The following is a 12,187-nucleotide window of genomic DNA, read 5'->3' as shown; positions in this document are numbered from 1 at the left end:
AGTTACAAATGACAGTTTAAGAGTTGACTGTCTACGAGGTTGTTAGGAAACCATTTGTATTCCTCCATTCTATTGCCCTGTCTCTAGAGGCAACAATACTTTTTAACATTTTATCTGTATCTTTTTATATTTATCTCTACCTGTAAATAACATCATCCTTTTCTCTTTTCTATATTAAATATGAACTTTCTACATGACAGATTATTTAGCAAATGTTTACTACTTCATCCATAGTCCCAAACACATACATGTTTCCCATTCAATAAATTTTAGGTTGTCTTTTCCATTGTTGTCCTCTTCCTTCACATGCACTTTATGATCCCAGTAGTCATTTTATATGTAATATCCTTGGTCCCATCTCTAACCATTTTCTTCAAACAAGGACATCTGATCCAAGCTGTATCTATTAAGGCTTCACATCTTATAACATTACAATTTAGACCAAGAAGTTCAGCCACTCTGGTTATTAAGATGGTAACATAAATATCTGAAAGTTATCAGTAGTCATACCTGGCTACCACTGAGGACTAAGGATTAGAGGTAGGTAGCTGTACAAGTTCTTTTTAGTGGAGATTTAGGAGTGACAATCTGGTTTGAGTATGTATATGTGTGGTGGTGGTGCTACAAGGTCTTGGCTTGAAGCTGCCACTTGTATACTGATTTTATTTAGTCTATGTTTATCTGGAGTAACTCGAAAGATGAAGCTGATTCAAGGTACAAATTGGCTTTCACAGAAAGAACAGAAAAATTGCATAGAAAGAACAGATATGACAAGTAGATAGTCTTAATTATTTTTAAAGTTTCTTTTCGAGTCTGAATGCATTCCTGTTTCTGGCTTTTGTGTGATACCTCTATAGCTCTCTGATAAATTTTGTGTTTATGATTATGACGGGGTATTCCTTGAGTACCTCATTACTTGGACACAAAGTCCTTAAAAACCAGAATCAAAACCACATAATCATGATGTCCTTGATCAATCTTGATTGTGGTTTTCAAACCAACTATGAGGTTGTTTTGATAGAATCTGGTAACGCTTTGGAAGCACTGAAAGTCATAAATAGCTTCTTTAAAGATAGAATAAAAACTAACTTTCCAGAAATTTAAGAGATCTAGACAACATTTGATACTAGATGAAAAAAATGATTAAAAACTTTCCTTTATTTAAACTTTTTAAAATGACAAAATAAATACATATTCTTGAAAACTAAATTTACTTATAAAGATTGAATAACTCACAGGTGTTCCTGGTGCCACTCGGGACACAATTACAGGCATCTTCTGATCATATCCTCCCTTGATGAGAAAGTTAAATAAGTTAAATATTAACAAAATAAGACATTTTAATGTGAAAACTGAGTACAATATAAATTCCAGATTACCTTTACATTGAATCCAAATCTTCCATTTTCATCAGGTTTCATTCTGATTAGAACAAGATTATCATGTAGAATACCACCATTAGGCTTGAGAAGACAAAAATAACATAAATTTCTTCATTTTTAATCTATCCTTCAGATGTACATGAAGCATGCTATCTATATAGTTGTATTATCTATAGTATGAAAGAATCATAATTCTATTTGAATTATTAATTCAGGACAGTACATTTTTTGACTAATAACTTAAAGATACATATTTTCTATGCTTTCTTACCATTATTTTGGCAAGAACACTGGCAAAATGAAAGCATTTTGTCTTTATTTCCTCTCACCTCATTTAACCACTCTGATTTTCATCCTCACCACTCTACCACAACTGTTAATTAAGTACATCAAATATTTTCACATTGCTAAATGCAGTGTGCCCTTGTAGGTCCTTGTTTTCCTTGACTTATCTGTAGCCTTTGACAAAGTTAGTCACTCTGTGACTTCCTTCACAAAAGTCCTTTGTGATTTTTTTCTTTTACCTTTCTATCTGCATCTTCTCAGTCTCCTCTACTGGTTTTATTTCCCCCATCTCCTTTATGTTTACAACTTGGAAGGCTGAAGACTCTAAGTAAGACCTCTTAAACATCTACATACACTTTCTTGGTGATTTCTGTTTTCTGATTTTAAATATTAACTATATGCCACCAGCTACCTATAACTACCTCAGATCTCTCACTTCTAGTCCATCTTCATCTCCAAACGAACTCCTACTAGGAAACTCAAACTCAGCATGTATCAAATTGAAGTCCTGATACTCTAGCTGCACCTGCTCCATCTGCAGTGTTTTACATCTCAATAATTTCCAGTGTCACCCTTTTAACTGGTCAGGCTAAAAACATTGACATTACTTGATTTCTCTTTTATTTCATATTTGATTCACTGGCATATGGTGTGAATATGTCAGAAGAGTCAGATCTTATTTCTTGTATGGCCATAATTCTACTCTAAATCACCATTACTCATTTGCAGGGAATATTGCAAAACCTTACAACCAGCACATCTGCTTCTGCCTCACTTTCAGTCTATTTTCAGTTCAACAGCCAGAGAGATACTATTACCATGTAAGTAACATTATGATACTTCTCTCCTGAGATATGTCCATTTGCTTCCTATCTCACTCAGGTTAAAAAGGAAAATCCTTACAATAGAAGACTTTAGGATCTAGCTTATCTCATTTGCTCATATTCTTCTAGTCACACTGTCCACTGATGTTCCTTGATTATATCCATCATAATCCTGCACTATGGTTTCAATGTGTTCATCAAAAGTTCTCATTTGAAAATGAACCTCAAATTCATGGATTAATAGTATTTGGGAAGTGTGACCTTTGGGGAAAAATAAAATTAGACGAGGTCTTGAGTTTGGGGACCCCATGACAACATCGGTGGCTTTATAACAAAAAAAGTCCTGAGTTAGCATGTTGCTTATGCCTTGCCATATGATGCTATGTTATGATACATCAGAAAGGCCCTTATCAGAGGTGGCAACAGGTTACTGGACTTCTCAGCCTCTAGAATCATGGACTAAATAAAGCTCTATTTTTTATAAATTATCCAGTCTGTGTTATTCAGTTATAGTAATGGAAAACACTCTAAGACACTATCTTTGTACCTGTTACTCTCTTAGCTTTCTTGCTCTTCACAAGATATTTACATAGCAAATCACTAAGTTTATTCTTTGTCCATATTAAACTATCTAAAAGTCCAATATTACTGAAATTTTCTAATTCCTGCTTTATTTATACTATGTAATATTACTATATATTTAAATCGTTTAACCTATTATTTATCCTCAGAATATAAGTTCTTTGAAGGCAGAGGGTTGTTTCCTTCATATATTATTTGATAATGTCCCCAGAGCCTGTAAAAATGTGTGCATGCCACATAGCAGGTGCTCCAAAGTAATTTTTGAATATAGAGACAAATTAGATTATAAATTTTAAAACAGCAGGGACTTAAACATGTCTTACTTATCTTTGTATGTCTACTTCCATCAATCAATGTGTCTCACACTCACTAGGAGCCTAATAACTATGAATGAATGCATGAATAAATGATACACTTGAGTCAACGCACAGGATTGTGATAATCTGGGGGTTCTGATCTTTTTTTGATATGTCCATGGTAGTGAGGAAGTAACTGTAGGAGAATAGAATGGTTGCCTTTTGATTTTCAACTTCATATAATGCAAGAGGCTATGAGTGAAAAAATGAGAAGGCAATGAGTACAGTGGCTACTAAAGGCATGCCAATATCTGCTGTGGACCTGCCTCTCTTACCATCTTATTTCATTTCCTGATGGCTTTTAAAGTTGCTGAAATTACTTGTATTTATTTGTCTTTATATTTCTTCAGGAACAGTGTATCCTTACAATAAGCTGGTAATCTCACAGTAAATCCACTTCAGAAACCAATGAAAATTGATAAACCAGAGTATTCTAACAACTTACCAGTTTATTATGGTTTTAACGCATATTCTCTATGGCAAAATTACTAAAACAATTCATAAATTATTTTGTAAAACACAGAGTGAACATACACTTCAAGAACCGTATTTAATTTCAAACAACTGATGAAAAGATAAAGTCTCTGCATTAAGGAATTATATAGCAAAATTAAGGGTATTTAATAGATTACCAATATTAGCATTTGTTCTGGAAGTGTAGGTATGTTATGCAACACCAACGTAAACATAATTTGTCAATAATTCTAACTTCTAAAGCAATAGGCATTTTGTAAATGAAGAAGAAAACTCCACAACTGTGATATCTTATACTACAACTCATGACCAAAGAATGTGATAAAAAAGAGAAAGTGCTATCTGGGCACAGTGGTGCATACTTATAATCCCAGCTACTCTGGAGGCTGGGCAGGAAAAGAATAAATTTAAGGACAAAATGGGAAAATTAGCAAGCCCCTGTCTCAAAATAATATTTAAATGAAGAGCTAACTCAGTGGTAGAGTGCTTGGCTAGCATGCATGAGGTTCTGGGTTCAATCTTTAATACTGAAAGTGAGCGAGTAAAAGAGAAAGTTGTAAGTTACAACTAAAACATACTGTAATACAAAATAAATTGCATTTAGGGTTTAAAACTTGAAAAATGGGAGTATCTGAAGAAGTTGCTTACAGTAGACTTTTCAGGTGAAGACGGAACATCAAATGTTTCATTAGTATGGTTTTCCAGATCTTGCTGAGACTGGGAATAATGAATTTGGTTCCAACTGGTTTTTTTAGATTGTTTGGGTGGTAAAGCTGGAGGCTGTCCATCTTCAGGAGTCTCCTGTGATCTAGATAATAAAAAGAGGGGAAAATTAAATTTTTATAAATTATTTTTTAAAATAGTATCTATAATGTGTAGTAGAAGATAGGCTTTAAGGACCATATTTATTTGTGAGTACTCCTTCTTAATAAAAAATTTCTTGCCTTTAAAGTGACAAATCTGATTCCTACTTTACTTCAAAGGTATTCCTATAGAAATATTTATTAATTTGTTATCATACTATATATCTTTCCCCAAAGATTTTTCTAAGGTTTTCATAGTGGAGTCACAGGTAGCTTGAAAATAAGGCAGGTAAAGAGAAATCAAATTGAGAAGTAGAGTGTTCCAAATGAAACACTTGTATAGTCTATAAAGAATTTAAGTAAGTGGCCTATTCTCTTTAACATGGCTCATGTGAGTAATGAACTCATTAATGTGACAAGGACTAGAAGAATGTTGAGGTGGGTGATCAATGAAGAGACAAAACTGGAAGAAATACTGGAAGATATTTCACCAAAAATTCAACTAACATTAGATAGCATAAACTTCAGTTTGTGGTAGCAGGAATACATCCAGCTAAGAATTATAGGAGAAATTTCAAGCTAGAAATTGTAGCTTCTAAGAACACGCACAGTATAGAACATTACTTGTGTTTTCCACAAAGGCCAGAAGGGGGAACTGGTGGTTCAATTTAGGAAGCAAGCATTCTTGGAAGTTAAGTTTGAAAGAACAGCATATGGTAAAATGGTTCTTGTTAAGAGCACTGACCATCATTGGAATTATTATCTGTCTCAGATGGCAGGAAGTCCTTAGGGGAAAGATAACTGTTTCACTGAGGAAGAACAGATAAGAGAGCTGACAGTTGCTATGCCACCCCACATGGTTACTGCTGTGGTATTCAGACATACATTTCATCTAGGGTGTAATCACTTTCGTTGACTGACAACGCATGCCTAACATTCAAGCTGTAGTATCTCGAGAAAGTAGAAGTGTATTAGAGTTTTAAAATATTCTTTGCCTTCCCCTGGCTGACAAGCAGGCTTGACCATGGATTTAGCCAATGAAATGTGGATAGAAATGGTATATGCCCCCTTCTTTTTTTTTTTTTTTTTTTTTGGTACTGGGGATCGAACTCAGGTCCCTGAGCTTGCGAGGCAGGCAGCGGAACCACTGAGCTAAATCCTGGGCACTATATGCCACTTTTGACAGGACACTTTCAGTAACAGTTCAAGATTATGTTCTCCCTTCCACCCAACACCTTTGGTCACGCATCTAGTCTTGTTCCAGTAGGGAAGTGCTGTTACGCTGGGTCCCAGGATGAAGATAACGTGGAAGAGTCATAACCGACCCACGATGTATAAACAGGGCAAGGAAGAGATAACCTTTGTTGTTTGAAGTCATTATAATTAGGGTCATTTGCTATCACAGCATAATTTACCCCAAGATAACAAAGGTCACAGGAGGAGTAACTCTTGGGTACATTTTCCCTTAGTAGAGGAGGTGTGAACCTCTTTATAAAGGTTGGCTCCTAGAAACCTGGCAGATATGGGGATCAATAATGAATGGTTTGATTGTATAAATATCTAGGAACATTTCTCCCAAGGAGATCCTGAAATGCTCTAATCTGGCACAAAATATAACCACTAAACAATTAGCAAGAACACAATACTTTTCCTGCCTAGAAATTTGCAGAGAAGTATTCAGCGCATAAGTGTTCTAGATTCTGATAAGCCCATGAGGACTGAGTCAGTGTACACACCCCTCCCTTTCAGCAACAGCTTTCATTGAGATCTGGCTTAATGGCCAGGGATTGCAGGTGCCAAACATGGCAGTTTTTAATCTGCTATTTTCAACTCCAAGAACTCAAACCTTTAAGGACCAATACAGGGTGTAATTTTAAAAAATGGTGAATGATTAAAACCACTTATTAGAGTAAAAGACATGTCACTAATTGCCCTCAAAATAGTCCTGCTCATTTTGATCATATGTATCCCATCATTCTTGACAGTTTCTGAAACAGTTCAGGGAGTCCACTTTCATGGCTGTTTTCAGTTGTGCTTTCCTGGCCACCTAGATGTTCTAAATCCCTTCAAAATGTTTAATTTTCATGGTCATTTTGACTTTGTGGAGGAGTCAGAAGTTACACAGTGTCATATCTGGTAAATAAAATGAGGGCACACCATAATGTTTTTACAAGACTAACCTTCCACTGGATGGGACTCAGCAGCAGCATTCACTGTATGTTTACCTTGTAAAGATGCTCACAAAAGAGGACTTCCAGAACTGCTTCAGAAAATGGCAAGAATCAGAACTTTCCAGAATGTGCTGAGAGGTGGAGGAGCGGTGGCTGCCAGAGCTGTGCACTGCTAAGCTCTCCTTCCCGCTTCCCCCACTCTGGCCCAGCCCACTCACCAGCTGTGAAAATGGTGAAAGAAACCACTTACTAAGATGTTTTGGGGGTTAAACCCAATGCCACCCAAGAAGAATTGAAAAAGGCTTATAGGAAACTGGCTTTGAAGTACCACCCTGATAAGAATCCAAATGAAGGAGAAAAGTTTAAACAGATTTCTCAAGCTTATGAAGTTCTCTCTGAAGCCAAGAAAAGGGAATTATATGACAAAGGAGAATAGGCAATTAAGGAGGGTGGAGCAGGTGGTAGTTTTGGCTCCCCCACAGATATCTTTGATATGTTTTTTGGAGGAGGAGGAAGGACGCAGAGAGAAAGGAGAGGTAAAAATGTGGTACATCAGTTCTCGGTTGGATACCTTAAAAGATGTATATAATGGTGCAACAAGGAAACTGGCTCTGCAAAAGAACGTGATTTGTGACAAATGTGTGAGTGCTTTCTCAAATGCCGAGGTACTGGAATGCAAATAAGAATTCATCAGATAGGACCTGGAATGGTTCAGCAAATTCAGTCTGTGTGCATGGAGTGCCAGGGCCACAGAGAAAGCATCAGTCCTAAAGACAGATGTAAAAGCTGCAGCAGATGGAAGATAGTTAGAGAGGAGATTCTAGAAGTTCACATTGACAAAGGCATGAAAGATGGCCAGAAGTTAACATTCCATGGTGAAGGAGACCAAGAACCAGGACTGGAGCCAGAGATATTATCATTGTGTTAGATCAGAAACCATGCTGTTTTCACTCCATGAGGAGACGACCTTTTCATATATATGGATATACAGCTGGTTGAAGCACTGTGTGGCTTTCAAAAGCCCATATCCACTCTTGATAACCGAACCATAGTCATCACCTCTCATCTAGGTCAGATTGTCAAGCATGGAGACATCAAGTGTGTGCTAAATGAAGGCATGCCAATTTATCGTAGACCATATGAAAAGGGTCGTCTAATTATCAAATTTAAGGTAAACTTTTCTGAAAATGGCTTTCTCTCTCCGGATAAAACTCTCTTTGCTGGAAAAACTCCTACCTGAGAGGAAGGAAGTTGAAGAGACGGATGAAATCAGGTAGATCTTGGTAGAACTCGTGGACTTTGATCCAAATCAGGAATGAGGGTGCCATTATAATGGAGAAGCCTATGAGGATGACGAACATCATCCCAGGGATGGTGTTCAGTGTCAGACCTCTTAATGGGGCAGTGAATAATACTCACTGCTGGCATTTTGTGTGCAGTAGTGAACACACAAAGGACTATAATCATCATTTGCTCACTACTTGCTATTATTTTTGTTTCAATATTCAATTACAGTAGTGTTTTAAAAGTTAAATGAAGAATAAATGCAAATATAAAAGCTCCAACTTTGCCCTGTATGTATGATGACTTCAGTGTGCAAGATGAAGTTTAATGCCTGTAAAAAGTACCTAACCCTGGTGTCTGGTAGGCCACACCTTGTAACTGATTGTAGTTGTATACATGGACAAGCTTAGACTGAAATGCTAGGTATATGTGCTGACTTTAGTGTATAACCCTTTCTTGTTAAGCTACGGATTAAAACTGTACTTAACTGGCAATCAGAAAAAGGAAACAGTTTGTAGAAGTGTTGTTCTGTCTAGTTAATTTGTATTAAGTGGTACTCATTGTGATGTCTCTGCATTCTACTGCCTCAACTATTACTTGAAGGTGGCATAAAATATAATTTAGCCTGTGGTATCAGTAATAGAAATGATACTTTTCTGATGAAGGGGTTTATCAAAATAAAGCTGCTTCTTAAGGGTTTGCATTTCTAGGATTGCATTCCCTTCTGTTGTGCCATCTTTTTAAATACACACACACACACACACACACACACACACACAAAACTATGTTCACCAGTCCTGCTCATATTCTTTTTCCCTTCTTTTTGGACCATGATAAGCCTTTGAGTAGTGACTTCAGAGCTTTGAAATAAATGGGTAACTTTGAAATTAAAGTGAAGAGACTACATGGAAAGCTAATTTGCATGTGTAATATAAGAAGGTGTTCCTTAGGTATGTTACAGGCTTACTTTAACCCATTTGACTTATGCTCCAAAGTAACTGTAATTTAATGGTAATAGTACAGCAAATAATGATGAACAGCTTTACTTGTGTGTTTAAGTCATGTTCACATGCTTAAATCTGGGTATCAGAATTTAAGCAATTGCTGAAATGTATGAATGTCTCCTTAATATACTGATTACAAAGCAAAAAAAAAAAAAGGCAAGAATGATGGGTTAAGTGTTTCAAGAAAGAGGGAATATCTCGAGGGGGATTAATGGCAATGTGTCTTTTACTGTAATATAATTTTTAGATTAAAACATTTACCATACATTTTGATCATACCACATACATTCAAGTGTTTCTACTCTAGACTAGAAATTCAACCATAGCTGTATATGAAAGTAGGGCAGATAAAGAGTAAAACAGACATTCTTTGGCAGAACTTCAGATTTCCTAGTATTGGATAAAAAGTTTCTAAAACTTATCAAAACTCAGCAGTCATTAGGACCACACATAATAAACAGTAGGTATCTTCCCGTTATGTAGGCTTAAGTCTAACCACTTAAATAAGATGATTAGAAAGTTGTTTCTGGTTGTGCACACAGTTGTCGAACTCAGGAAGCACTTAGCCTCAAAACCAAAGGGTTGTGGGAGGAGGTATTAATGTTGAGATCAGATGGAAACATAGCCAGAGCAACTTGTTGTGTTCTTGATCTGGTTACAGGCCAAACATATCACCAAAATAGACAGGAGGACAAACTCAGGCCTGATCTACAGTGGAATATGTAAGTAAGCCAAACCTTGTTAGTATGGGTATTAACAATAGCAATGTTCAATTACATGAGACGAAAGGCACTGACACTACAGGATTTTGCCAAAACTGTTAAATCTGTGTTTCTGGGAGTTAGAGCTTAGGCATATATTGTCAAAAAAGCCCCAGAGATCATTTTTTACTGGGCATTTCTAGTTAGAAATTATTGTCTTAGAACAGTGGTTTTAATTTCATGGGTTGTGGGCCAATTTGGGACAACATACATTTGCCCCATTCATTGTTTTTGTAAAAACTATGTAGTTGATGACAAAAATTACACACAAATTTGAATTTTCAGAATGAAAAATCTGGAAGCATTGTAAAATAAAGGGGGGGGGGTTTGCATTACCGGCTGGAGAAAGCCAAAGCCAAAGCCACTGATACCTAAATGAAGAGGTATCATTTAGTGGGCATGGGCACTCAACTTACATAAATACTAGCCTGGGTTACCTGCCAGACTCCACTGAGTACTTGATAATAACTTCTGCTTAAACATGCTGTCTTAGTTTCTTTTCTCTCGTTGCTGAGACAAAATACCTGGCACACAAAGTTAAAGGGGGAAAGGTTTATTTAGCTTACAGTTTGTAGAGGTTTCAGTCGATAATTGGCTGGCTCCAAGGCAGAGTGGCAGAGGGGCAACAGTTCATGGTGGACAGATGGTAGCAAAGCAGCAAGGGATCTTAACAGCATCTTTCTGCCCCTTTTATCTTATTCAGACTATTTAAGGTGGGTAGCACTCATGCCCTTAATACTAGTGCACTAGGGCCTGGCCCCACCATGAATCAATCACACACACTAGATTCAGCCACCTCTGAAAATGCATGAGACTTTGGGGGGACATTTAAACACAAGCCATAACACATGCAGATAGGCAAAAAGACATGGCTAGGAATGGAGGCCAAGTATATAGACCTCGGCTTGGGATTTAAACTAAATTCTAAACAGAAGGCGAGGAAAAGGGAGTCCAGACAGAGATGGCAGTGGGAAAGGCAGTAAAACTGGGGTTCAGGACACAGGCTAACTGACCTCTGGTAATCTTATTAACTTTCTTTTTAAAATAACTTCTCACAGACTGGTATATTACTTCTCTAAGTATCCTTATTGCTCCTGATAGGTTTGTATGGGGGCCTTTTATACTCTGTGTTCTCTTAGTAATCCCGGTAACCATTTTTCCCTTTTATTTTTCCAACTTGAACAGCCAAACTCTATTCATACACACTTATGCACAGCGTATGCACATACACTAAAGTCTGTAAAGGTAATCAAGGATGTCAACACAGATTCTTCAAATTCATATACTGGTTACAAATTACATTTCTAAAGTACATTCTAAAAGTATTAGCTCAATTTTAATGAATAACTTCCTTCTTCATATCTAAAGTAGAGCTGTCTGTATATATGCAGTTGATATTATTTAAACAATTATCTAGGAAGGTGCCTTTAAAAAGTAAATCACAAGGGCCAGGGATTTAGCTCAGTGGTTTTGCCGCCTGCTGCGCAAGCGCAAGGACCTGAGTTCAATTCCCGGTACCAAACAAACAAACAAACAACAAAAAAAACCAAAAAGTAAATCACGCATTATTAGATTATTACACATTTAAAATAATGTCACAGCTGGGAATTTAGCTAAGTGGCACCCCGCCTGCCTCGCAAGCACAATGTCGAGTTTGATCCCTGGTACCAAAAAAAAAAAAGTCATGAAATAGATCAGTTCTTTAACAAAATAATAATGATGATGATGATGGTAATAATGTCATGAAATATATCAGTTCTTTAACAAGCGTTCTACTTCTATGTATATCAACACATCTGGCAAGAGTATCGGAATGAAGAGGCTGTGGAAGAAATCTTACAAACGGAGACTACCACCTGACTTTATAGCTGGCAATTGAAAAAGATCTGTTATAGAGAAAGTTAGAAATGAAATCACAAGATTATTATTTTAGCTGCTTAAAGCAAACAAAAACAAAAACAAACCTGTTTCTTGGTAGACATCAATATAAACTTCTCAGGAATAAGGACTCTTCAAACTTCTCTAAGACACATACCAAGGTATCATGTCTCATTTAACTACAACCACTACTGTCATTCAAGTCTTCATTAGGCATTTAACCTAATATTTTGCTTATAGTATGTCAGATATAGAAAACTCTGGTTTAAAACTTGAGTTTTGACCTTCTGGCTCATTTATACTGATATTGAGAGTATTTCAAAATAAACATCATTTCAGATTGATTACTAATCAATGCTTAAGACAATTTTTAAAAATGCATA

The 12,187-nt window shown here is 36.4% G+C and overlaps 1 protein-coding gene and 1 pseudogene across 3 annotated transcripts in view; one reads left to right on the top strand and one right to left on the bottom strand.

The window, feature by feature from the left end:
* The window catches only part of Ptpn4 (protein tyrosine phosphatase non-receptor type 4), a 192,836-nt gene that overhangs the window by 37,172 nt on the left and 143,477 nt on the right, over nucleotides 1-12,187 (bottom strand). For all 3 annotated transcript variants that reach the window (XM_004836053.4, XM_013076728.3, XM_021236579.2), the window contains 3 exons: nucleotides 4,552-4,711; nucleotides 1,380-1,463; nucleotides 1,237-1,293 (listed from right to left, as the gene is read on the bottom strand). In XM_004836053.4, coding sequence (XP_004836110.2) covers nucleotides 1,237-1,293; nucleotides 1,380-1,463; nucleotides 4,552-4,711 — 301 coding nt within the window. The remainder of the gene's footprint in view (nucleotides 1-1,236; nucleotides 1,294-1,379; nucleotides 1,464-4,551; nucleotides 4,712-12,187) is intronic.
* Nucleotides 7,107-8,336, top strand: LOC101701541 (dnaJ homolog subfamily A member 1 pseudogene; annotated as a pseudogene).

Source organism: Heterocephalus glaber, unplaced genomic scaffold, assembly GCF_053883595.1.
Source record: "Heterocephalus glaber isolate CG9 unplaced genomic scaffold, H.glaber_assembly_v1.0 deba00000347, whole genome shotgun sequence".
Lineage (NCBI taxonomy): Eukaryota > Metazoa > Chordata > Mammalia > Rodentia > Bathyergidae > Heterocephalus > Heterocephalus glaber.
The sequence above is the reverse complement of the archived record's forward strand: the minus strand, read 5'-3'. Positions and strand labels throughout refer to the sequence as shown.